Source organism: Girardinichthys multiradiatus, chromosome 17 (genome assembly GCF_021462225.1).
Source record: "Girardinichthys multiradiatus isolate DD_20200921_A chromosome 17, DD_fGirMul_XY1, whole genome shotgun sequence".
Classification (NCBI taxonomy): Eukaryota; Metazoa; Chordata; class Actinopteri; order Cyprinodontiformes; family Goodeidae; genus Girardinichthys; species Girardinichthys multiradiatus.
In genome coordinates this window covers 15884278-15912043 of record NC_061809.1, presented here as the reverse complement: position 1 = coordinate 15912043, position 27766 = coordinate 15884278, and the positions used below count along the sequence as shown (strand labels likewise).

The 27766-nt window shown below is 40.5% G+C and overlaps 1 protein-coding gene across 2 annotated transcripts; it reads right to left on the bottom strand.

Annotated features, from left to right (window-relative positions):
- Window positions 1–282: 282 nt before the first annotated feature.
- On the bottom strand, window positions 283–27456 carry ano6 (anoctamin 6). Of its 2 annotated transcripts, none has more exons than XM_047390385.1 (20): window positions 27146–27456; window positions 16534–16604; window positions 15087–15215; window positions 13539–13604; window positions 13173–13460; window positions 10742–10855; window positions 10517–10632; window positions 8711–8845; window positions 8245–8347; window positions 7556–7616; window positions 7265–7410; window positions 7109–7186; window positions 6047–6278; window positions 5789–5958; window positions 4390–4487; window positions 4178–4311; window positions 3883–4088; window positions 3491–3687; window positions 1477–1582; window positions 283–1378 (listed from the first exon to the last, which is right to left on the bottom strand). In XM_047390385.1, the coding sequence occupies exons 1-20, from the start codon at window positions 27234–27236 to the stop codon at window positions 1160–1162; spliced, it is 2760 nt and encodes a 919-aa protein (XP_047246341.1). In that variant the 5' UTR covers window positions 27237–27456; the 3' UTR covers window positions 283–1159. The 2 variants fall into 2 exon arrangements, with proteins under 2 accessions (XP_047246341.1, XP_047246342.1); XM_047390386.1 differs by having other exon boundaries at window positions 15087–15165; window positions 27146–27455.
- Window positions 27457–27766: the final 310 nt, after the last annotated feature.

The window sequence follows — 27766 nt, the reverse complement described above, 5'->3', positions numbered from 1 at the left end:
AGACACAAATGCAGCAAATGGCTTTACACAAAATAAAAAATGAATCAAAATAAATGTTTCTGCCCCCCTCCCCAATAATTACAACAATAACACAATTCAAAAAAATATACAAACTAAAAAAAACCAAAACAAAAAAGAAGTTAGGCAATATTTATGTATGTAGATGACTGATGTTGATAGAGGGATTCATAAAAAAAAGCTTTTATGGCAAAGCTCAAAAGACCTTATTTGTGTCCAAGAGACACAGGTGGAATACAAAGTAAAGGGACCCCAGAGGATTAATGCAATTTTTTTTTTTTTTAAAAGAAAAACAGTTTAATAACAGCATAACAGTGCCAGCACAAAAATATATAACATATCATTGAGCAATGACATTTTTAGCATACATAATGGATGTAGAACCACAGTTTAACAAAAGTAATACAACTTTGGTTTTGACATATTTGTACAAATAAAAATTAAGTGCATTTTTATTATCTGAGATTGTAACATGGCATTAGTGGTTAGAAAACTAACAGTAGAAGCAGTGAAATATTGGTGAATATAGCTATAATTAGAAAGAGAGGTTTCACTCACATTAACAAAGGCCTACAAATAACAGGCACCATTAGACAGGCTAATTAAACAGTCTATGTATATTTGCAATTTTACATTTGTCAATAATCCAACAGGCAACGCATGTACATCGATAGCTCCTAACATGTAGCATATAGAACAACTGGGGGAGACAGCATAACCAAAGTCTAACAGCCCCGTAGTCAGTTGAAGGCACCAGATGGTAATAATTAATTGTGTTTGAGGAAAAATGGTTTATCTGAGGCTATTCAAAACTATATCACTCATTTTTACTAGCTGTTTCCCAATATTCCTGACATAAGACACACAAAAATAACTGGACAGCCAACATAAACCAAACACAGAGGTCATTGAGGGTAAAAAGGGATTTCCCATTTCTTGTTGTCTTGAAACGTTTCAAACAAAGATTTTCCTTCACAGAACACAAACCACCCATGAATAGCTTTAGCTTTTAATACAATTAAGTTTTTTTTCACAGGATGCTAAGGATTACTGAAAAAATCTCTTTTTTGTGGAAGCAACAAAAACCCATTAATAACAGTTCTGATGCATGATCCAAAGTTTCCTCTGCAGCGTGTTTCTGTCAGAATTCTGACACTTCCACTTCATTCTCTTTCTTTGCCTCCATTTGACTTGACATATCCCCTACAAATGGTTTCAAGTGCTTGGTCACCAGCCTTAGCTTGCTCTCGTGAAGGATGACGTGGGTCAAGTATTTCTCTCGTTTGATCCGTTCTTTGATGGTGTATGGAACGTCTGGGATTACGTGGGCGAGGATGAACTTGGTGAGGTAAACAATGTGCTGTGAGAAGGACATAGAGAGTAAGGGCTTTTGTACAGTGTTTTGATAATAGGAAGTATATATATTTTTTGTGTGCACGAGTAGGATTTTCTTCTCACCTCTACGACAATTATAAAAGCCATTTTGGCAGCGATCACATGCCAGTAGTAAATGTTGTACTCATATTCTCTGGGGTGACCAGGAGGAAACCTAAAGTCTCGATACCTTAAGGAGGAAAAAACATTTAAATTTACCTTTGAGGTTAAAACAATTTGTTTTGGACAACAGCAAAACATTTGCTGCTCTCTTTACGGAGTTGAACAAAGACAGCACCCTTCATACTTATTGGTGCCCCTGGTGAAAAGTCTGCTGCAGTAACATAATCTCACACTGAAAAATTACAGTTGTACTTGTTTGTACAACCCCTTTTTGCCAATAGAACATCACTTAATAAATAAATAAATAATTAAATAAGCTAAAATAATACAATCTCCTTCCTAACATTTTAAAATCCCTTTAACGCATTTTGCTGGATCGTCCAGAATCCAAGCTCACATATGATGCCCTCTTCTGTTCTGTTCGCCTCACAGAGTTTCTATTGAATTTGTAAGGATTGTAGGCAGAAAATCATAATTAACAGAAATAAAGGCTTGAAAACATCACTCCGTGTGTAATTAATCAACATAGTGTGTTTCACTTAGTGATGGAGTTACTGAAATAAATGAAAATTTCAGTAATATTCTACATTACTAAAAATGAGGGTATGTTCCCTTGTGCATCCCCTCGCCCCGAGTAGGTGAGAGAAATGGGCCTCAGAGTCATATCATATACACTGTATTACCAGTCAGTGAATCAGTGAATTCAGGTGTTCTAATAGTAACTGTGCAATAAGTCCAACTGTGAAATTTCCCCACTATTAATCACTCTGCAGTTAACTGTTAGTGGTACTATAACAAAGTTGTAGGGACTGGGAACAATTGGGAACTACGGCAACTCAGCCACAAAGTGGTAGGCAAAGGTAAAAATGCTGTGGAGCATAGTGTGCAGAGGTCACCACTTTTCTGCAGTCATTAGCTACAGACTGCCAAACATTATGCGGTCTTCAATTTAGCTCAAGAACAATGTTTCAAAAGCTTCATGAAAAGGGTTTCCATGGCTGAGCAGCTGCAGCCTAGCCTTAAATTGTCAGGTGCAATGTAAGGGTTGGTTGCAGTGGTGTAAAGTGCCCCAACGCTGGACTCTAAAGGGATGAAGACATGTTCTCTGGAGTTACAAGTCATGCCTCCCGGTCTGACAATCCGATGGGTGACTCTGGGTTAAGTAGTTCCCAGAGAACAGCACTTGCCTGACTTCACTGTGTCATGTCCAAAGTCAGGTTCAGAGGGGATTCTGGAATGGGGTTGTTTTTTCAGGAGTTGGGCAAAGCCACTTAATTCCAATGATAGGAACCCTCGATGCTGCAGCCTACTAAGACATTTTGGAAAACTTCAAATGTTGTGCTAACAGTTTAATGCTGTGTACCACAGCACAAAACAAGGTCCATAAAGACATGGATGAGCAGGTTTATTGTGGAAAACCTTGACTGGCCTGCACAGACACATTGGGATGAATTACCATACAGACTGCAAACCAGCACTTCCTATCCAACATCAGTGTCTGACCTCACAAATGTGCAAATAAATAGTCTAACATTCCCAATTACACAATTGTGGAAAGCTTTCCCATAAGAGTTAAGGCTTTTAAAACTGTAAAGGGTACATAAAATAAAATCTTTATCACAATCTAGTGTCTGTATACCCCATGAAAACAAGACGTCATGGAATACTAATTAATGTTCCTCAATACTGTGATCAACTTAAAAAGAAAAATATAAAATAAAATATGCTTTATTTACATTTTGCAGGAATTGTTAGGGGTGCTAATAAGTGGGCAAAAACTATTATTCCTAAGCATTGAATATTTTTCAACACAATAAATATGTAAAAATGTATGTTCAGAATTTTTCAGTGTGAGATTAAGCTAGTGTGAGAAATAATTACTATCATATTTTTTATACATCTTGTATCAAGGGACCCAATGAGTGTGGAGGGCGCTGTGAAAACAGATCCCACTGGGATGTGCCGGTCTTCGCACCTGCAAATGGTGATGTTGCTCAGTCGCTCGACTTGAGCGTTCATTGTAGCATCACTGAAAGCACTGGTGTTGAAAAAAGATAGGGAGCTGTTGATGTAGCCCTTCATGCTGTGGTCAGTGTGACCTTCATACAAAGAAAATGACCAGTAGTAGACCAGTCGTGGAATCATATCGGATGTAAAAGCAATGATCATGGCCTGTAGGGACACCAGAGCAACAAATAAGTTAAATGACGGTAGAAGGCTGCTTGTGTCCTTGTAAAATTTAAAGCCTCTACAATAAAATTATTATACAATATTTTCTTATTATGGGTAGCAATAGATAAATCTATTTTTATACAAAAGACACAATCAAAAAGTTTCAAATTGATAAAACTCTAAAATTCAACTTACATTTGTTGCGACTGCCAGTATGGCGATGCCTTGAAGAATGGGCTGCCAAGCTCCTATGTCCTGAGCTTTCTCAGGCACAATGCGCCGAAACTGAGTCGTGATTTTCCAAGCATCAACACGGATCTCAAAAAGATTGTTAATCAGAGCCAGAACCGGAGCCAGAGGAAAAGAGGCTACGAACAGGGTCACAAAGCCAAACTGGATCACTGTGAAGTATGAAATAAACAACACAGATCAGTTAGAGATCCTGGCTCCATGTTTAGACAAGGTAAGTATTAATACTGATGCTTCTAACCCATCTCAAGATATTCATAAAAGAGCCCGAGTTGTGAAAAAGGCTGAAGCTGAAAGTCTTGCTCCCAGCGAGGCGGTTCTGCCTTCTGCGAAGTTGAACGGGTGCAGTAGCGAAATATCAGATTCTTTGCCCACCTGTGGAGGACCCAAAATGTTTCAGCATGAAAACTGTTGCAGAGGTGGATTGTTTGTTGTTTTACTATGACTGCTTACGGTAGCAAGACCTCCTGGATGTTGTTCCAGATGGCTTTCCCACCCATGATGATGGCGAGTTGTGTGGTCAGCTCAATCAGACAACCCCCGGGATCACACTGTGGGAGTCAAACACACAAGAAAAGCCACAAAAAAGTGAGGCCAACTTTAAAGAAATCTAAACATTTTTATCTTGACTTGTACAATTCCTAAAAAGCACCTCTTCAAGTACATCTTGTCACGTTAACACCACAAACTTCCAAACATTTTATCATGATTTTATGTGATGGAGCAACACAAAGTAGTGCATATATATGTGAAAAGTGAAGGAAATCGACTTGCCACATTTTTTGATAAATAAAAATCTGAGTAATTATGGTGTGCATTCATATTCAGCCTACCTCACTCTAATACCCCTAAAGAAAATCTAGTGCAACCAGTTGCCTATAGAAGAAGAAGAAGAAATAGAGTCCACCTGAATGCAGTTTAATCTCAGAAGTTTAACGCATGGTTAGGCTACACAAGTTCCAAGCTTTGGACATCCCACAGCTCTGTTAAAGCCCTAATCTAAAAATGGCACAGCTGTGAGCCTACCAAGACATGACCGCCCACCAGGCAAGGTGAGGATCAATCAGATAAACATCCAAGAAACCCACGGTAACTCTGGAGGAGCTACACAGATTCATAACTCAGGCAGGACAACTGTAAAGGACCAACTCCCCAAATCTACATTATGTGGAAGAGCAGCAAGAAGGAATCCTTGGTTGAAAGAAAGCCATGAGAAGTCCAGTTCACAGTCTCTCACAAGTCCTTTAGGGGACATCAAAATGTATTCAAGAAGGTGCTCCCAAACTGAACTGTTTGACCTAAATGCAAAATGTTATGTGACAGAAAACTAATTCAGCACATCATCCTGAACATGGCATCCTTACAATTAAACACAGTGATGGCTGCAGCATGCTGTGGGATGGTTTTGTTCAACAGAGACAGAGAAGATGGTCACATTTCAGATGAATGGACTCAAACACCAGACAATCGTGGAAGAAAACTTGTGTGAGGTTGCAGAAGACTTGAGACAGGAGTGGAGGTTGAGCTTTCAATATTTTACAAAAAAGAATGGGAAAAGATTTTAGTCTCCAGATGTGCAAGGCAGGCAGAGATATAGTCCAAATGACTTGTAGCTATATTTGACTCGGGGCTGAATACATGTACATGCAACAATTTTCAGCTTTTATTTTGTAATAAATTTGAAAACAGAGTATCATTTTCACAATTGCGAGCAACTTTGTGTTGGTCTGTCACATAAAATCCCAACACAAGACATTAAAGTGTGTGGTTGTAACATGACAAAATGTGAAAAAAGGTATGATTATTTTTGAAGGACATTGTAAGAGTTAAGAGTAGAAATACTGAATATCACCTCCTCATTCCGGTATTTTCCCAGGAGATAAACAGGTTTTCCAGGGTAACCGACTATCTTTCCTTTAACAAAAGCAATGTAGAAGCAGGAGGAGTAATAGTTGACAAACTGAAAGAGGAACATCTTCAGCGTCAAGCTGTTCTCGTAGTCCGTTCTAGTCCGAGGAAGCTCTGCCATTACATTTGAGATAAAATATAAAACGTGTTAAACACAGGAAAAAACAAAAAACAAAACACAGCACAAATTACACAAACTCACCAAAGTCTGTGATCCAGATGGCGACCCGCTCGTAGAGCGTGTTGAGGATCATGATCACAACGAAGCTGATGAGGCCGGCTGTGACAGAGGTGGCCATCTGGGGTGTTACATACTCCTTTATCGGCTCTAAGTTCTTCAGATCCCCTGCGTCTTTTAGACTGACTGACAGGGAGAGGAAAACAGCCAGTCGGTAGACAATGATGGCCACGATGGAAGCCAGGATCAACACGATCTGAAGGACAAAAAGCAAAGGACAAAGTGATTTAAAATATTCTCATAAAGGCCATAGCTCATAATAGGACTTGTAGGAAATGTAGGATAGTGCAGAACGAACAGACAGTGAAGTCCAGAGGTTATAGAGATTAAATGTGATGGATAGATGCTGATGTGGGAATGAAAGATCAAGATAGCTTGAAATACAAACTATATAAATGCTCCTATCATCCTATCCTGCAGTGTTTTAGCAGAACAAATGAGCATGTCTACCTTAATGATTTTTAAAACAATGTCCTAATAACTGCCTGGAAATACATGGGAAAACTGAGTCGAGTCAGGTAAAAGTGCAAGCATAAAACAAATACATAAAATATACAGTCTGTTTCCACCAACAATGAAAAGACTTTTCACCTACTCTATGTAGGTGAAAAATATTCTTGAACTTTTCCACATTTTGTCACATTACAACCACAGACTTTAGTGTATTTTACTTGGATCTACATGGTAAAACACAGTGACGGCAGCATCATGCAGTGGGGATGCTTCTCTTCAGCAGGAACCAAGAAGCTGCTCAGAGTTCATGGGAACACAGATGAAGCTAAATACAAGGCAACACTGGAAGAAAACCATCTTAAAAATTGATGTTCACAGATGCTCTTCCTTGTCTGACTGAACTTGAGCTTTTTTGAGCAAAAGTTTCAGTAAGTGATTTATCACCTGAAATCCCAGTAAAACACGTTGAAGTTTGTGGTTTTAAAATTTAAATGGCTTTGAGTCATTTGTTGTATTTTTAACACTACTGACAATGTTAAGATCACAGTGTTGTAAAATAAGTAAATACATTACCCAAAACAGGACTGTCCCAATTCCTATTGACACTCGAAAACATCGTCCACAGGTTGTAAAAGGCACATTTTCTTTCACCTACATTACATAAACACACTTTAGTACAATAGTTAGTATTAGCAAAAGTATTAGCTGGTTTTTAGTTTTAGTTTTTACCCCTGTGACAGGGTTGGTCGTCTCATAAATGCACTTGGCCTCATATTCAGGTCTAGGTGGCTCTTCCTGCTCCAGGAACTCCACCGTGTCCCACTCGTACTCCAACTCCGCCTGGTAGCGCTTCCAAAACTCCAGGAACACAGTAACTGTAGAAAAAAACAGTCAGAAAGGCAGAAGAAGCACAATTACAATTACCTCTTTGGTCTTATGGTGACATAATAAAAGAGATTTTGCTTTTAACAGACTGAAATTTGGTAAGGAATATTAAACAATAAGCTGAAGCAAACTCACCCCAGATTGACATGAAAACAGCAAACACCAAGGTTCCAAAGTTATCGAATATAATAAGTTTCTGAAAAGAGAACCGCATAAAATGACAAAAAAATTACAATTTACAAAGGTGTGAACACACAACTGCTGTAACAACTAAAAAAATATCAGCCGGACAACAACGAGGCAAAGTTAACAACGGATTCACTCACAGGTACAGAACATGAAATGAATATATGTTGATATTTCCTTGTATGTAAATGTGACATTCCCATGGGATCATATTACCAAACATGACAGTAAAAGGGCCATGACTTCACTTTATCTCAAGTTCCACCCAAACGTGCATATTATCGGTTTAGACATGGCAATAAGACGTGTTCCTCTTTGTGACAACATTTGGTTTTCTATGTGTCTTTTAGCATCTCAGTGATCCTATGTTAATCAGAAATGGGCCTTTTCTACCATCATCCATGTCGCAAATTCCTCTCTCTCTCTAGAACTATGAATAATCAGGGGTATGATACGTAGGTAACAATTGTTTTCAGCTGCTAGTTTTCCCGGGTTGTTATTTGCATGCTGAGACTGGCCAGTATAAGCACTGGTTATGAATCACATGTGAAACTTTTCTATACCAGTTTTTGATGAATGAAGCCCACATGTGTTGGTTAAAGGGCAAAGTCAAATAAGGTTATTGTTAAAAAGCTTACCTTTGAAGTGTCGCAGGTGCTGTTTAACATCCAGTAGTTGCAGAGGTCACACTGAGGACACATAACAATGTTTCCTCCTATTTCAGGGTCGCACACCTCCTTGCTGCATTTTTGTAAACAGAACAGACGTCATTAGAAAGAAAAGCATGTCTACAATATATCAGACAAAAAAACAAAAAACAAATCCAACATATGACATCAATTTCTAAGGGCTGCTAGGGTATAGTATAGCCTTTGATGCATACATTGTCTCCAATGTATTCATACATCCCTTTAAACCAACCCCTTGCCCATGTGGTTATAATAGCTATTGGTAAATATCCATTTATACAGTTTGAGGATAAAATGTGAATTTATTCCCTCTTTTCTTTGAACTTTTCCGATTTAGCGGTTGTAGGTACAATTCTTTTTGAGAGCTTATATCTAATCTAGAAAACCTTTCTTGTATTTTATTAATTTTAAATACCTCCATGTGCTTGATTCTTGCATCTGGTATCCATAAATGAAACAGCCCAGTCCCACCACAGCAGCCAGAGCCAACATAAAAGTGTAAAAACCCAACCAGGCAAAATAGATCCCGATTTTCTCCCCATAATACTTCCTGTAGGGGGAAAAGAAATTCTTTGTACAAATGCAATGCAATACAAATATCTTTGCTTCCATATAACCAGCTGCAATTATGAAGATACACAGAAATATACAGATTTGTTTATTTGGTTTATCAGAATCTCTTAATGACATCCTACTTAGCCAACTTAAGAATTTAGCAATTTCCTTTGACTATGAGATAGATTAATTTTCTTTTTGCTTATCTGAAAGGACTTTCTCTGTTTAGGTTTTCCTCTAACACAGGCTTGTTACCCTGTAGGGTCTCATAAGGTTCAGTCCTACAGTGGCTTGTAAAAGTATTCATAACCCTTGACGTTTTCCACATATTGTTACATTACAACCACAAACATAGATATATTTTATTGGAATTTTATTAAAAGACTAACACAAAGTGGTATACAATTGTGAAGTGAAAAGAAAATTATACATGATTTTTTTAACAAATAAAAAACAGGAAAGGGCATTGTGCAAAAGTCTTCACCCCCTGAGTCAATACTTTGTGGAACCACCTTTTGCTGCAGTTACAGCTGCAAGTCTTTTAGGGTATGTCTCTACCAGCTTTGCACATCTAGTGATGGAAATATTTCCCATTCTTCTTTGCAAAACAGCTCAAGCTCAGTCAGATTAGACGGCGAGTGTTTGTAAAAATCCGTTTTCAGATCTTGCAACAGATTCTTGATTTGGTTTAGGTCTGGACTTTGACTGGGCCATTCTAACACATTAATATGTTTTGTTTTAAACCATTTCATTGTAGCCCTGGCTTTAAGTTTAGGGTCGTTGTCCTGCTGGAAGGTGAACCTCCGCCCCAATCTCAAGTCTTTTGCAGACTCCAACAGGTTTTCTTCCAAGACTGCCCATAAAGACCACATTTGTGGAGTGCACGACTAATTGTTGTCCTGTGGACAGATTCCCCCACCTGAGCTGTGGATCTCTGCAGTTCATCCAGAGTCACAATGGGCCTCTTGGCTGTATCTCTGATCAGTGCTTTCCTTGTTCGGCCTGTAAATTTAGGTGGACGGCCTTGTCTTGGTAGGTTTACAGTTGTGCCATACTCTTTCCTTTTCTAAATGATGGGTTGAACAGTGCTCCGTTAGGTGTTGAAAGCTTGGGAAATCTTATTATAGTCTAAGCCTGCTTTACACTTCCCCACAACTTTATTCCTGACCTGTCTGGTGTGTTCCTTGGACTTCATGATGCTGTTTGCTCCCCAATATTCTCTTAACCAACATCTGAGGCCGGCACAGAGGAGCTGTATTCATATATTCATCTTTGTGGTTGTAATGTGACAATATGTAGAAAAGTTCAAGGGGTGTGAATACTTTTACACCCACTGTATGTATTTTATAGCTTTCTTTCTGCATTTTTCCATTTGCTGGAATCATATAGTCTTTTTCAGACATTGCCTATCTTTCAGATATATGAACTATAACACTGACCGCCCTAGCCCACTATTTAATCCAGATTAGTGAGAAGCTCTTGAGCAATTATGTTAAATGTCATTAGGATTGACCATAATTATAGATTGACCAGAATTAATTCAAGTTAATGGCACTGGATAACTCTAATGTCTAATATGTGGTATTTCTATATTTCTTCCCATTTACTGTGCTTTTTGACTGTGTGACACTGAATATTAAACCTGATTATAAAACTGTTTGCGAACCTTATGAGGTCCAGTGGCTGCATCTTGTAGAAGTTCTTGGGATGAGCCCATTCCTTATAGAGGAGAAATCTCTCATTGGGACAGCTTTCTTCTGTGGACTTGACATTGAACCTGCACTAAAATTGCAAAACAGAGGCATTCGACATATTATGAACTTCATCCGTAGTCAGCTAATGTACACCTTTATACGACTGTATGTAGGTGAATGCAATAAAAAAAACTTGCATCATGTAGTGGATAGGCGGCTTTGTAGACTCCACCACCCAGCAGTTTGGTGATGCCAAACTTTTTCATGTTTCCTCTGATTTCATAGGGAGCTCTGCACAGGATGTAGTACGCCTGAGATTAGAAGAAGAAGAGCTTAAATGTTATCTAATGGGTAAATCATACAATCAACATAAAGATTAGGACAGAAAAAAGGCCACTCAGAAAGGAAGAAGCCATTACTTTTTTTATATTTGTTTTGCAGCACTAATTGCTCTTTTTTTTGTCACTTTTCCAACGTGGGCAGACAGGAAATGGGATGGAGAGATGGGGAAGACATGCAGCATAGGTCTCTTAGGTCAGGACTCAAACCCCGGACAGCTGTGTCGAGAACTGAGGACTCCATTTAAGGCTCTACCGCTATGAAACGCACCATGCGGCAAGATGCCATGATTCTAAAAGTAACATAAAACGTCAGAAAACAGTTTTCAAATGACTTTAACATCTGGAGGTATGTCATGTTGCCTGATAAAACAAAGATTACGTTATGTAAATCTGGAGAAAAAAAGGGAGAAGTTTGAAATCTTGAGGGTAACATCCTAACTGGAAAGTGGGAGCATCATGTTGTGTAGGTGTTTTGCTGCAGGAGGGGTTGATGCACCTCAAAAGAAAGATGGCATCATGAGGATAGAAGATTAGGTGAAAATATTGAAGAAACAAGACATTAGCTAGGACATTAAAGCTTGGGCATAAATGGGTCCTCCATATCTATAGTGGCCTAAGGCATAGAGTCGAATATGTTACAAAGTGACTTTGGTTTGGGGTGGCCATTACAAAACCCCGATCTCGTCCCACAGAAATCTGGGGGCAGAACTCAGAGCTCGGTTTTCCCAGGAGGAACCAAAACTCCAACAAACTATTGTGAAAGCTTGTGGAAGGATAGCCAATTCATTTGACCCACGTCATACAAGTAATACTAGGATTTATCAAATACTACGGAAATATGTGAAAACCTCTGCATTTTAAGAAGGACAAAAAAGCAAAATAATTTTGTCTCTAATTATTTTGGCCTATAGGAAATCTAACTTATTTTGGCAATCCTAATTGACCAAAAACAGAAAATGTTTATTCTGATTTAAAAGCAGAGAATGAGAAAATCATTCTATCTTTTTAGACAGTGTAAATATCTGGTTTCAACATGATGTGTCACTTTTGATGACAGGTAAGGAAAGGTAGGGTTATTTATATAGTGCTTTTCAGTAACGAGACACTCAAAGCGCTGTACATACAATTACAATACAATCACAAAGAAAATAAACACAGATAGAGACACAGAAAAACAAATCAAATGATTCAACAATCCTTCTAAGAAATCAAAAAATCTATGAATCCTTCTAAGAAATCTAATATTCTCATCATTCCACTGAATTCTAACTAGGGAAGCTGAGTCACTGGTAGAAAACAGCTTTAATCCACATTTTTAGGTGCTAATGATATATTGCTTTTACTGGTACTGAAGTTGAACTAAGTAATAACAGTCCATTGTAGTCTAATTAAGAAAGCTGGGTCATTGGTGTAAGAGCAGCTAAAGTCCAAATTACTAATAATATTTGGTTTTTGCTGGTAATCCTTCTGATAAAACAAAAAATCTATGAAAAAGTAATGAAATACTAATAATAATTGGCTTGTTTTATGTCATAATTGGCAAGTGTGAAAAGCAGAAGAAATCTCTAATGAGGTGAATATTTTTTATCACTAAGCGGTTCCCTTAAAGTAAAGCTTTCCCTCTTATAGTAGCCATTAAAAGGTGAGCTCTGACCTACTGACCTACAGACAGCATCTGTCTGTTGGGATCAAGAGTGTCAGTGTGGGGTACATTACTTTTGCCATCAAGTAAGCATCTTGTTTTACCTATTTTTTCCTGTTTAAAGTTCAACTGACTAACTGAGAATAACATTTCAATGCTCAATGCTGGTAAAAATAATTATTAGCCAAGTTAATCACTATTTTGGGTAAGCGTCTGTATTACTTTTAATTTAAAGCAGTCAGCATGCTGTGATTAAAATCTTCATCAGTGCAGCCAGCATAGCATAGCTGGACTAGATGATGTTATTTCTGGGATACTGCTGTGATATTTGAGCCACAGTTGCATTGATCATTGAGCATTTGCATAAAGTGAATTAAAGTATGAAGTGCAATTTTTGAATAGATTTAAAAATCTGTAACTGTTGGGCTTATCGGGTGATCAAATTATGTAAGCTACAGTACATATGCATTGTAAGACAATGCCAGAGTGTTTTTTTCCTATCTTGCCTGCCTTATGCTAATAAAGGACAATGCAGATACCCAACAGTGTGACGGGTATAAGGATTTAAAAAACATGACCATAACCCGCTACAGGTAGTTTCAAAATGCAGGGAGATTGAAAGGTATATAACATGTTACAACTTGCCATCCTGCTCTTCATGGATGGAGTGAAGAAATGATCCTTTTTCTCGATTCTGAAGCGATCCAGACAGTCCTTCTCAAAGGGCGCAGTGAAGAAGTCAGTTTCCTCTGTTATCAGTTCCTCATTGGGTCTGAAGTACTTGGTGAAACAGTTGAAAAACCTCCACATGGAGGGGCGGAAAGGAGTAGTGTTGACATCGATGGGAACCTTGATGTGCAGGACCTCGGCATATGTGCACTGCACATCCCACGGCACGTGAACTTTAACATACATAAGGTTGTCATTGAGGACCTGCAGAACGCAATAAGAGTTAGTTTCTTGCAGGAGGTACATGATGAAAAACAGCAGCTTCTGAGGGCTTCCACTTACAGAAGGCATAGCTTCCAGCTCCAGGCCCATCTTCATCAGGCTGGCTTCAAAGTACTCTCGTCGTTTCTGCAGGGAAGAAAAATAATATTGAATCAGCTGGTTGTTTAAAAATCCACTCAGGTTATTCTGGTGAATCAGGATCAGTGTCTCAGAAAATAATTGAGTCCTTGTAGGTAAATATAAGCTGGGAAGTATCTGTGCCAATATTTCTGTTGTCAACTGCAGCACCATTGTTGTGGCTTCCTTTTTTTTTAACCAGCCACACGTCCTTTCCAAGAAAAAAAGGAAAGGCAATAAACTGAAGTCATTCTTCCTGTTTTTCTCAAAAACAACCATCTGAAAACTAATTAATCTAGCATATGATTAAATAAAATTCTGGTTTTATATGTTTTGCATATATACGATCAATCGGTTAATTGACATACAACTCCAGGAACCAGAATTACAACAGAAACAGAATGAAGAAACCGAGTACAGGGAGTGCCGGTGAATTTGGTTTGGCTCCATTATGAAAGATGAATTGTCTCAGTGTATCTGCGGTGGAGGAAGCATTAGCGCCGACACTGAGTAGCTGTATAAGCCCAGTGTTTTCAAAGAACTGTCTAAAACTGGCCAATCAGCTTTGAGGTTTGTAGTTCAGGGCATGTTTTCAGTTGACACTCATTGCTCATAGCTGCCAAAGAAAAACCAGATCCATCTATGTGGATTTTCAGGATCTTCTTTGAAATTCCCCAGACCAAATTGTCACGGATTTAATTACCTAATAACTTTAGCATTTTAAAACAGAGGGAGTGTGGTGTTTCAAGACAAACAATACTGTAAGCCTATTGTGAAAGACTAAAGTAACAAACAACCAGGGTGTGCCTAGTTCGGACTATATTGATGTTTTGCTCTTTTTATTCCCAAACCAACTTTATGCACCAATGTATTATTGTTTATAACAATGTCCAACAAACTTTAAAACTAAACTTAATTCACTTTTGATCTGAATTCAGTGTGCACTGCAAATTTTAAGTGCAGGAATTTAGTTTTCTATTGTTTGACTTTCTACTGTAGCTGCCACGTCAAAGGGTAAAGCAGTAGATATTGTGTACACACAGTCAGGACCGGATTTGAGGTCGAAGACTTTCATCCTGGTACAAACAAAGGACTGACATCGATACAATTCATCAGTGCAATGCAATATGTCTCCTGCTGTAAGTCTCTTATAAATGTTTAAAGAAACTTAAAATTTTGTGAGCCAACAACTGCTTTATAATCTATTCTGTCTGCAATTCTTGAGATTTGTTGTGTCTACAGAAGCGTACTTATTACTTATTATTGGAAAAACTCCTTAACTTTCTAATACAAGATAAAATCAATAGTAATGTATAATCATAGACGTGTAAAGTGAAGAAATGCAAAAACGTCTTTAGCTGTTCTATTATCATGTTCTAAAACTTTGCTTTAAGCATTTTTGTTGTATTGATATCATTTATCTCATTAACTAACAATACTTTGTAACATTACCTCAGACAAGTAGGTACGTGTAAGAAATGAGAACTCTACCTTACGTCTTTGGAACACGTGCCTCTTTTCAAACTCCTTCTTGTCCTCATCTTCATACACCAGGATGAAGTCAATCCTCCTAATGCCGTCATTGAAGAATAATGAGTCCGGTTTGTTGTTGTACTCAACCTTAGGGCAGAAGCAAGGCCCATCAGGTAAGCCTACTTCATGAAAAACATACGAGTCTTCCTCCATAACATCATACATGTTAGAGAGGACGACGAGTTATTGAGGACGGTTTGTACTGCAGGTAGCTGCTGTCCCTGATCAACTGATTTCCTCTGTGATACCATGCAGGGAAAATGGGAAGAGCCAACCACCCAAAGAATACCCGCCCTCCTTCTCCCTCTCTCCTTCACACTTTCCACACAATGAGACTTGCATTATGGTAGAACTATTTAAATGCCTACCTACAATAAACTAAATCTAATTTGCTTTGTAAATGTGTGAAACAAAAAGTAACTTTTAGAATACTTTTTATAAAAATAACAGCCACTGCAGTCCAAACCAGAAATTCTGTGCTGCTAAAAATATTTACCTTCTTACAGCTTTGTTTTTGATTTTACTTTTGCGTCACACTTGTTTTAGATCCTCAATCTTAATATGAAAGATAACTGAACCTGTCCCTGTGTAAAAAGTAATTGCTTCCTAAACATAATATACCATAACTGCAAATCAGTGTTTCACATCGCTGCTGAGACATTTTGGCCCACCCCTCTTTGCAGAATTGTTTTAATTCATCCACATTTAAGGGTCTTGGTTATGAACCGCATCTTTAGGGTCATGTCACAGAATCTCAGTCACTTTTAGGTCCAGACTTTGACTAGGCCACTGCAAAACCTTTATATTGTTGTTTTTGAGCCAATTCGAGGTGGTTTTGTTGGTGTGCTTTGGATCATTGACCTGCTGCATATCTCAAGTATGCTTGAACTTAAGGTCACAAAACGTTGGCCAAACATTCTCCTTCAGGGTTTTCAGCCAGCGAGCAGAATTCATTGATCTGTTAATTTAAGATAGTTGCAAAGAAACACAATCTTTACTGATCGATAGATGCCAGTGACTTTGTTTCTCTTCTGTTTTTCAATTTCTTCCAATCAGGTTATGAAGTGCTTCTTTTTGAGATCCTTTAGCCAACTTCATGCTGTGAGACAGGTCCTATTTAAATGATTTCTTCATTCAACGGGTCAGCCAGAATGCAGGTTGTGGGAGTAGTTGGCAAAATTAAACCAAAAGAAAGTAGTTAATCGCAGTTAATTCATGATTTAACAAGGATGTGATTACTTTTTTACACAGGGCCAGTTTGATTTGGATAGCTTCTTTCCTTTATGACAAAAAAGCAAAAAAAAAAAAAAACAACAAAAACCAGGACATCTTTAAAAGAGCAAATATATTTTGACAACAATGTACAGTGATTACATTTGATTCATATCAAAAGAAGCTGACTCACCTGATCTGCTTTGTTCAGTACTGTTCCTTCTTTAATAGAGTGATAAGTGGGTAGAAACTCCTGAGGGTACACTGGGGGAAAGAAAGAATGATACACACATGAACAAAATGTTAAACATATAGCTACAACCCCAGATGTATCAAAATAAAGAATACATTTTCGTCCTTTATAGGAAAAAACTGCTGACAAGCTAAAAAATGATTATCTTAGTTTTAATGAGAAAAGTGGGGATACTTTCAGTATATACAAACCTAAACTGAGTCTGTGATCACCATCCCACCAAGCACCTATAAACATTTAGATTTTATAGGCACCTGTGTTCTGGCCCCCCAGCTAAGCTGTAGTGTGCAAAACATCTTCAGATAAATAATTTTTTCCTGTTGATTTGGCCCTATGTTTCAGATCATTAAGCTACTGACCCATTTTCAGGTTTTTTTGGCAGAGACCATTAGACTGTTATTTAAGATGCCCGGTATTTCATGAGGTTACTGATGTCAGTTCCTAAACCCTTTGGAGGAGAGAAGCACACAGCATCACAGATCCTCCACCGTACTTTGGTGGGCATGACGTGCATTCTTTACAATGTACCGGTGTTCAATGATGTTTTAGTAATGTTGCCTTACATTTGATTTTTTTCCAATGTTACATTATGTAACTGCAATAAAATCTGTAATGTAACTAAAGGCTTTTTAAGGGTGGAGGCCCATGTGTAAGAGCAAAGAAATATCTGACGTGGTCTGACGTGGCATGTCATTGTAACCATTTCAGGCACAGAAAGAATTTTAAAAAGTCCTTTATAAACCACATAACAGTTCTCTTTCTCTATTTCAGCTGTATTTTCCATTGGGATGCTGCTGACTGTACTATCTCTTTACATTAATGCTCTGCTTGTGGGTTTGCCTGGAAACTGAGCATGAGAGTGTTTCTATTCTGCAAATGTTGTTCCTTTTTAATCTCATGGAGTGAAATTTCTCACTTACTGCACAGTTGCATTACTCCTTGGCAAAAGAAGAGAAGTTGGTCTATTGTTTGCTGTGTTTCTCTGAATTCTGGACATACTCATCCCCAACTGTGACCATTTTATAAACAATAGGCAATGAAACAGTGTACCATGATTTTCATATGTTTTTAGATTGTCTTTGCCTTATTGTAATGTTAGTTTGATGATCTGTAACATTTAACTGTGAAAAAAAGCAAAAACAAATGTATCTGTTGGGGACAAATACCTTATCACAGCGCTGTATCCCACATCTGAAGGGTAAAAAGGAAGAAAGCTCGCTGATTGATGATGACACGAAGATGACACAGCTTCTACTATGGAAAGTCTTGCCTTCTTGGCATGTGAAGCGGAAAAGTAACTAAAGACAGATGTTTTTACAACACTGGCCATAGTAACAGGCTGGGAAAATAACTGGGGAATCACTACTCATAAAAAAGACTTTGCAATGTCTGAACTCTGGTAAAATGAACATTGTTTCAACATAAGTTTCACGTACATTTCTGAAGGCAGACAGGTTTCTTCTTTATTGCTGTGCTGTACCAGGCTTGTTTTAACATGAAATATAAGATATCACACTGAATTTCAGTACCTGAGACATCTGGACTGGAAATCTTTCCAGGAATTACAATAAGCTGGATTCTGAGCTCTGCCACCAACAGATGCAGTCGGCTGTAAAAATCTGCTTTTATGCCACAACCCACCAAGCAAAACCAAACTTCCTCTCGAGTAAACACCCTGCTCATGAGAACGCATAGCAAAGAAGGCCCAACAAAACAGAAAAACGGCACTGTACTTTGGTTCCACCTTTTTACAGAACATGACAGCCATTTAAACCAGTAAATAAGCTAAGGTAGGCCCCATCTGTCGGTTTTACTAACTGACAGGAAACAGCTGTCTGCATTAGACACAAGGGACTGTGTAACATCTGTAAAGGACTCCAGTGCCATCTCCAATAATCAGCTCAAAGAACTGGTCTAAACATGAGCACCATTTGGTAAGAAAAAACCTTTTCTGCCAGCTCATAAATGTGTATTTTCATAGAAAAAAGTAACAAAACAGTTTTGTTTTGTTTTTTTTGCAAAAAGCTTTGTATTTAATTAGCAAATTAGATTAAATACCAGATAAACTGGAAACTGAGCTACAGTAACCGTAGGTCTGTGTATTCAGCTCAACATAATCAATGGATCCATTAACATTTAATAAGAATAGAATTAGCAGTCCAGTGAAAACATTGTTTTCACACTATGATCCAGAGTACATGCTTTTTGTGGTGGGGTTTTTTATTGTTACTGATGACTAATAACAAAAATAAACAGGACATGTTAGTGATGCACTTTATGGTGAGCAACATGAGTAATGAATCTTATACAGCGCCCTGGAAATGTACTCATACCTCTTGGAACTTTGTGACATTTACAACCTGAAACTTAATTGTGATGTTAAGTGATAGACAAATGCAAAGTAGAGTTCAATTGTTCTTTTCTGTTTTTACAAATAAAAATATGAAAAGTGTAGTATGTTTTAACAATCGAGCTCCTTTAATCTGATACTAATGTCCCTTTTCCACTGGCTCGTTTTAGCCGGCGAGACTCTGCACCACTCGGTTTCTCTCTACTCGGTACGGTAACTGTTGTGTTTCCACTGACCCGCCAACAGCTGAAGCTATGGCGACTGAAGCCCCGCCTCCAGCCATGACTGTAGAGCGCTGTGCTGCTATTAACGTTACTGTGTTACATTGTCACATCAAAGTAATCTGCGTGACATGATAGAAAATAAATAAAGAACATAAATAAACTAAATACTAATAATGTTTGTATTAATGTATAAGCAAGAATGTCTTATTTATGTTTTTATGCCTAAAATGATCCACTGGGATAATTATCTGGACCACAGCCCAGCCAGAACTTATAAAATAAGGCTCAGGGGTTCTGATGTTAGGGGGTGTGGCAGAAGAAGCAGAGAGGAGAGACGCTGCTGTCTGGATGGTGAAGCTCCAAAGTTTGCCTGAAGAAATAAAAATGTTTGGGCTTTATGAGGAAGTTTTTGTTTCAGCCATGGCAATAAGGAGGACAAGGACTTAAAAACACAAAACCGCAGACTTTTGACTTTCGAAGTTAGTTTTAGGTTGGATATTTCATATTCGTGCTCCGCAGATTCAGCGGACTCTTCCTCCTGTTTGGTCCGATGCAGGCAGTCTGATTATGGGGCAGCGGCTCTCTGCCTGCTCCCTCCTCCTGCAGACGTTGGTTCACTAAAGGACCGTAAATAAATGTCCGAACCAAACACGTTGTTTTATGATGGTTTTATTTTGTGTGTTTTGGGGGAAATGTTTGTGCCTCTGAACAGCTGATTTTATGTGTGATCAGCTGGTTTAGGATGTTATTACATACAACGCTCTGCCTGCATGTAATTCAGAAAGCTGATTTGTCCTATTTCTTTTCTGTCAGCCTTCAGGCTGGTTTATGACGTAAATGGTAAAATTACATGTTTGACCTGCTCCAGCCACTGTGGTCCTTAATATTATTGTAGTTGCCCTTGAGTTTTATTAACTAACCTTCTTATTTCTTCTCCTCCCATGGCCAATCAGTGAAAAGCAGTATGTTCACGTCACATGTAGTCCCGACTCAGCCCCGGTCGTGCCTGCTTAGGAGCAGGGACCAAAAAAGTAGGTACTGGTACAGAAAACACTGTAATGGAAATGCTCACAAAGCGAGACAAGTGGAGTCGAGTAGGGCCAAATCGAGCCAGTGGAAAAGGGCATAAATCACTTAGTGAAAAGAGTATTCCTGTGCGCAATATATTCTCCGTATCTGTAGAGCTCTTCTGTAAAGGCATTAGGGGTAGAAATTAAGGAAAGGCATATATGAACATGTACAATTATCTTCAAGAGTTTTGAAACCATTTACCTCAAAAGAACACAAAAGTACAGAAATGTACATTTAAACTCAAAAGTGTTCATACTCATACTGTCGCAGCTGGAGTTTCTGTTGTATGTTTTTGTCTGTGTTTTTTGACTCCTAGTAGGCGCTGGTGCTCAGCAGTGGTGGAGACAGGTGATTTCCATCTTGGTAATTGAGTCCTGGAGTACTTAAGCAGGAAGCAGCCAGCATCTCATCGCTCGAGTATTAGCCTCTGTGGTAGCTACTCAAACAGCCTCGTATTAATTAAGTTTATGTGTACTTTGCCTTCGACAACGTTTAACTTGTTCTTTGTTCTTAGTGAACTGAACCCGCGACTACCTGGAGGTTACCCAGGCTGGCCCTGGTGGCTTCGTTCAAACACTAACTATGTTTTCAAGGACCTTCCAAGGATTATACCGGCGACTACCTGGAGGTTAACCAGGCTGGCCCCGGTGACTTCGTTTCGCACTAGCCTCACTCCTAGGATCTCCCCAGGAAGGATCTTCCACACACACCTACCCGACGCCGAACTCTGGAACTTCCCCGTCTGGCAGCTTCCGGACCATTCAGCCTAACCTGTCCACCCTCCACTTCTCCGCTGACGCTTCGCCTGCACTCCAAGCTCTAACCCAAGTAACTAAGAAATCATCAGACTTACCATTGTCTCCATATTCACTTCTTCTCCAGTCCGAATCCCTCTCCTCCTGGTGGATTGCCTACTTCCTCCTAGTAAGAGACATTTCACATTTAAGTTCCGGTTTCGTTTACTGTGCCACTTACCTGTCGTTTTTCCTTACAGTTGTTCCTGAACACCATACCAATCCATTCTCCTTAAATAAACATTTTTTCAAACTTGTACCCGTTTCCCTTGAGCATGATTCTGCATGTGGGTCAGAGCCATACGTTACACTATGACAGAATACTCGAGCCAACCCGACCCAGCAGAGGCGCTCAAGGGAATTCTTTTCGATCATGCTCACCATATTCAGTCTCACGATTCCACGTTACGCTCTCTAGCCGAACAGCAATGTCAGACAAATCAACAGCTCGAACAGGTAACCGCCTTGTTACAGCTATCCTTGAACAAGACCCCCACTCAGCCGTTAGAGGCCACTGCAGCCAGTTCAGAGACCCAGCATCTTCCTTTCGTCCGTGACGTCATTTCCCCCAGTCCTGAGAAATATTCAGGTGAGACCAGTGACTGTAAGGGTTTCTTGTTACAATGTTTAGTGTTCAATCGTTTCCCCCACTCTTTTCCCCATGATGACTCTAAGATTTCTTATGTTATTGGCCTTTTGTCAGGAAAAGCACTAAGATGGGCTGAGTCCCGTTTTCCTAGTTGTGTCCAGTTTGGTTGCACATTTTCTGATTTTGAGAAGGAGTTTAGGAGAAATTTTTCTTTCTGTATTGATTATGTGGCTTCAGGTCGAACGTTATGGACTATTAAGCAGCGGGGTAGACCGCTAACAGAATTTGCTATAGATTTTCGTATCCTTGCAGCAGAATCTGGCTGGGACAGCCAGGCCCTTAAATCTGGATTTTTTTCATGCCCTAGATGAGACTTTAAAGGATGAGCTTGTTTTAGTGGATGAGCCAGAGTTATTGGAGGATTTCATTGCTAAAGCCATTAGAATAGATAGCCGGTTAAGGGAGAGGAGAAAGTCCAGAAATGAACGCAGTTATATTAGGACCCAGCCAACACTTTTGCCTACTGTTAACCCCAAGCCCCCTTCCCAAGAACTGGCAGGAGAAACTGAACCCAAGCAGGTGGGTAGGGCACGCCTCACTAGCGAGGAAAGGCAGAGGCGCTGGCAGGCTAGGCAGTGTTTTTATTGTGGCTCCATAGAGCATCTTGTAGCCAACTGTCCTACTCGTCCTCGGCCAAAAGATCAGGTCCGTCGGTAGATAGGGACATACCGGTGGACCAGACTGTTTCACCCAAATCCCTCAGATTTTGTTTGCTAGCCACGTTACTACTTAACCAACAGGTCCACAATCTCCCTGCGCTAGTTGATTCAGGAAGTGAACAGAATTTAATAGACTTGTATCTAGTTAAAGCAGCTGGGATCGAGACTGTAGTTTTAACAGCACCACGTCTTGTGACAGCCCTCAACGGTCAGGAATTGTCTCGTATTACTCACCAAACTAAACCTATAGCCCTCTTGTTATCTGGCAATCATCGAGAATGTATTTCCTTCTACGTTTTTCTTGTAGCTATGGTGCTGGGTTTCCCTTGGCTTAGTAAACACAATCCTCACCTTCATTTGGTTAAGGGTAGAGTTGAGTCCTGGTCCACCAGTTGCCACACTACCTGCCTTCAGTCTGCAGTCGCTCCCGTTCCCCCTGAATCAGTTGTTGAGGAGAGTGATTTTCCGGATCTTACCCGGGTACCTTTTGATATACCATGATCTTAAACAAGTGTTCAACAAAGCTAAGGCGCTTTCGTTACCTCCACACCGACCCTATTGCGCCATTGACTTACTTCCAGGAGTTTCCCTGCCCACCAGCAGGTTGTATCCCATTTCTACACACGAGCAGCAGACTATGGAGAAATATATTAATGAGTCCCTGGCTACCGGCATTATCCGCCCTTCTTCATCACCCCTAGGCGCAGGTTTCTTTTTCGTCAACAAGAAGGATGGTTCTTTAAGGCCCTGTATTGATTATAGGGGGCTTAATAACATTACGGTTAAGAACAACTATCCCTTTCCTTTACTTTCTTCAGTTTTTGAACCTGTCCGCGAGGCCACAGTTTTCACTAAACTTGACCTTAGGAATGCCTCCCACCTAGTTAGGATCCGCCAGGGGGATGAGTGGAAGACAGCTTTTAAGACCCCACTCAGACACTTTGAATACTTAGTCATGCCCTTCGGCCTCTGCAATGCCCCTGCTGTCTTCCAAGCACTTGTTAATGATGTCCTCAGGGATTTTTTAAACATTTTTGTGTTTGTCTACCTAGACGATATTTTGATTTATTCTAAGGACCTGAAGACTCACCAGCATCATGTTCATCTGGTGTTACAAAGACTTTTAGAGAACAAACTGTACGTGAAAGCGGAGAAATGTGAATTTCACCAGACCTCTGTAACCTTCTTAGGTTTTATTCAAGAGGGTGGACAGCTCTGTGCAGAACCAGAGAAGGTTAAGGCTGTGCTGGAGTGGGCTGTTCCAGACTCACGGAAACAATTACAGAGGTTTCTCGGCTTCGCCAATTTCTACCGCCACTTCATCCGGAACTACAGCCAGACGGCAGCACCTTTAACTGCACTAACTTCCACTAAAGTGCACTTCCTTTGGAACTCAGCTGCGGATCAAGCCTTCCATGTTCTTCAGAAGAAGTTCGCCCAGGCACCCATCTTAAAACATCCAGATCCCTCCAGACAGTTCATTTTGGAAGTTGACGCCTCCGACACTGGGGTGGGAGCAGTAGTCTCACAACGTTCCTCTGACGACGACAAACTGCACCCTTGTGGGTATTTTTCGCATCGGCTGAGCCAAGCCGAGCGGAATTATGATGTTGGTAACAGGGAACTCCTTGCTATTAAGCTAGCCTTAGAGGAGTGGAGACACTGGTTAGAGGGTGCCGTTCACCCTATTTTAGTCTGGACCAAACACAAGAACTTGGCTTATTTACAGACTGCTAAAAGACTTAACCCAAGACAAGCCCGTTGGTCTCTTTATTTCTCTCGGTTTAATCTAACCATCTCTTTCAGACCTGGGAGTAAGAACTCCAAGCCTGATGCTCTTTCCCGGCAGTTCACACCAGATGACTCTGAGAAGCTACCTGAACCTATTGTGCCCCCTGCCTGGACCATCGGATCTGTGTCTTGGGAGATTGAGGAACTGGTCTCCCGAGTGCTAAGGACAGAGCCTGACCCTGGTAACGGGCCTACCAACCGTACGTATGTCCCTGCTGCGGTAAGGTCTAGGGTTATTCAGTGGTTCCACATGGCTAGGTTCTCTGCACATCCAGGGGTAAGCCGCACCATTTCCCTGATTAACAGACGTTACTGGTGGCCCTCTTTGCACTAGGACGTCCGGGAATGGGTGCTTGCTTGTACAGTTTGCTCAAGAAACAAGAGTAGTAACGAACCCCCAGCTGGTCTACTACAACCTTTGAGCATCCCTAATCGTCCCTGGTCACATTTAGCTTTAGATTTTCTAAATGGGCTACCCACTTCAAAGGGTATGACGTCATTTTGTCTATTGTTGACCGTTTCTCCAAGTCTTGTCACTTAGTGCCACTTAGAAAGCTTCCCTCGGCGTTGCAAACTGCCAAACTTTTGGTCAGCACGTTTTTTGCTTACACGGTATACCACAGGATATTCTCTGACCGAGGGCCCCAGTTTACTTCCCAGGTTTGGCGACAGTTTTGCTCTGTTTTAGGAGCCAAGGTATCACTGACTTCAGGCCACCATCCCCAATCTAACGAACAAGTAGAGAGACTCAACCAGCAGCTCAAGTCCAGACTTAGGTGTGCGACCTCCTCTTCCCCGTTAAGACTGGGCCGAGCATCTCCCTTGGGTTGAGTATGCTATCACCTCACAAGTCTCGTCTGCTACAGGAATTTCCCCCTTTGAAGCCTCATTAGGGTACCAGCCACCTCTGTTCGCGGCTGACGAGGTCAACGAGCTCAATCGGACTGCGGCCCAGAACAAACGTATCGCTGACCGCAAAAGACGGCCAGCTCCTGTTTATCAGGGTTTGGTTATCCTCCCGGGACACCCCTCTCAAGGCCATGTCAAAGAAGTTGTCACCTAGGTTTATTGGGCCCTACGTTATTGAGTCCTTAGTCGGTCCCTCTGCCGTTCGCCTCAGGTTGCCTTCCTCTTTACGAGTACACCCTACCTTCCATCTCAGGTTAAGCCCGTAATGGACTGTGGTTCTTGCCCTCTGGCCGAACCCCCTCCGCCCACCCTGGACCAGTCGGGACACCCGGTTTGGACTGTTCATCGCATCCATGACTCCCGTCGGCGTGGAGAGGGCCGGCAGTTTCTGGTGGATTGGGAGGGTTTTGGTCCGGAGGATCGTTCTTGGGTTCCTCGATCTTTTATTTGTGACCCCACTTTGATTTCTGATTTCTTTGCTTCCCATCCTTCTATTTCTGGACGGCCAGGTGGCGGTCATTGAGGTCGGGGAGTAATATTGGGGCTGGAGTTTCTGTTGTATGTTTTTGTCTGTGTTTTTTGACTCCTAGTAGGCGCTAGTGCTCAGCAGTGGTGGAGACAGGTGTTTTCCATCTCGGTGATTGAGTCCTGGAGTACTTAAGCAGGAAGCAGACAGCATCTCGTCGCTCGAGTATTAGCCTCTGTGGTAGCTACTCAGCCAGCCTCATATTAATTAAGTTTACGTGTACTTTGCCTTCGACAACGTTTAACTTGTTCTTTGTTCTTCTTAGTGAACTGAACCCGCGACTACCTGGAGGTTACCAAGCTGGCCCCGGTGGCTTCGTTCAAACACTAACTACGTTTTCAAGGACCTTCCAAGGATTATACCGGCGACTACCTGGAGGTTAACCAGGCTGGTCCCGGTGACTTCGTTTCGCACTATCCTCACTCCTAGGATCTCCCCAAGAAGGATCTTCCACACACACCTACCCGACGCCGAACTCTGGAACTTCCCCGGCTGGCTGCTTCCGGACCCGGATTCTCCAAATACCATTCAACCTAACCTGTCCACCCTCCACTTCTCCGCTGACGCTTCGCCTGCACTCTAACCTTTAACCCAAGTAACTAAGAAATCATCGGACTTACCATTGTCTCCATATTCACTTCTTCTCCAGTCCGAATCCCTCTCCTCCTGGCGGATTGCCTACTCCCTCCTAGTAAGAGACATTTCACATTTAAGTTCCGGTTTCGTTTACTGTGCCACTTACCTGTCGTTTTTCCTTACAGTTGTTCCTGAACACCATATCGATCCATTCTCCTTAAATAAACCTTTTTTCAAACTTGTACCAGTTTCCCTTGAGCATGATTCTACATGTGGGTCAGAGGCATATGTAACACTATGACACATACACCCAAATCTTTATCTGCCAGCGGTATGATTTTTGGGCTTAACTGTAGACTTGAACAGATAAAGCCAAATGTGTTGACAGGTTCATAATTTATTCAGATAAAGCTGAAGTCAAAGGGAATTGCACTACCTGGACCTCTACACCACAAAAAAAAAAAAAAAACCTAAACAAAATGCAACAGAATTGTAATTGTAAGTGCGCATATTACCATGTAGAAATATTTTTCGATTTTGGCACAATTAGAACCCTGTAAGATTGCCTCCCTAAAAGGAATGCTGTTTTGCAGTAATGTAGGGCTTGATTGAGATGTGTGCCCGTCACGCCCACTGCTGAACAGTTGTTTCCACTGCGCGCAGTTGGCATGGTTTGAATATTTAAATTCGTTTTTACGACATTTTCAACTAATTTGGTAACAACGAAGTGGACTTCATGTAAAAACTAAAGCAAAAAGAAAATAAGTTACATCTTGAATGTTATCGAATAGATAGTAAGGGGGGACTGCTGGTGTCTCATCGCGGTTTTAGAGTTTCACCAAAGAGCATTCTGTCTGAAGTGGAGGCGAATTACAGTGCAATAATGGAGTATTAGAAATACCTCAAGGCAGCCTCGATAAACCCATAAGTAACCTCAGCTCAGACACAGTAAGCACACCAGGACTGAAAATGTCTCATGCGAAAGACAAAGTGGCGCTCTCACCAGCTTCCTCGTCTATCATGCCCAGCTGTGCATCATCAAAGTCCTCCGTTTCGGGCGCGGAGTCCATCTCGAGTATGTCGTTTTCGTTCATAGTCCTCACAGCGAGTCAGGAAGGGCCTCCGATAACAACAGCTGAACATATATGAAGCTACAACTTGCTGTGTTAACAGGAGGAAATGTGTTTGTGTGAGTTTAAAGCCTGGTCCACATTCCTGCTTTATTTCAACACACCATCAGCTGAACAAGACAAAAAAAATTTAGTCAAGTTGAGGCTTGAGAAAATTGAAATCACACATAAGGGTGGGGTAGGAGAGAACGAGGGGGCGTTGAAGAAGAAGAAGGAGGAGGTTAGAGTGTTGATGCAAGATTTGAAAAGTCACGTCACGGATCTCCATCAGATGGGACTTTTTTGGTTCGTTTTCCCGCTGAAACGATTCTGAAGCCATGAATTGTCAGAGTTACTTATTTAACTCAATGTATAGCCTAAACGTGGAAGAGTAAAACCTGAACTTAAAAAGGACAAACAAGGTTTTGAAGCTTATAATGGTTACTATTTATGACTTTGTAGCTCACAGATATTACTTTAAATTCATAATCAAAACTTTAGGTCTCATACAAGTG

Excerpts from the sequence above, each read along its gene's own strand:
- ano6 (XM_047390385.1), bottom strand. The coding sequence starts at position 27,236 with ATGAACGAAAACGACATACTCGAGATGGACTCCGCGCCCGAAACGGAG. Across the intron at positions 6,279-7,108 it reads TTGGGACAGTCCTGTTTTGG|ATCGTGTTGATCCTGGCTTC; the intron begins GTAATGTATTTA and ends TTTGTCCTTCAG. Across the intron at positions 4,089-4,177 it reads TTATGAATATCTTGAGATGG|TGATCCAGTTTGGCTTTGTG; the intron begins GTTAGAAGCATC and ends CATACTTCACAG.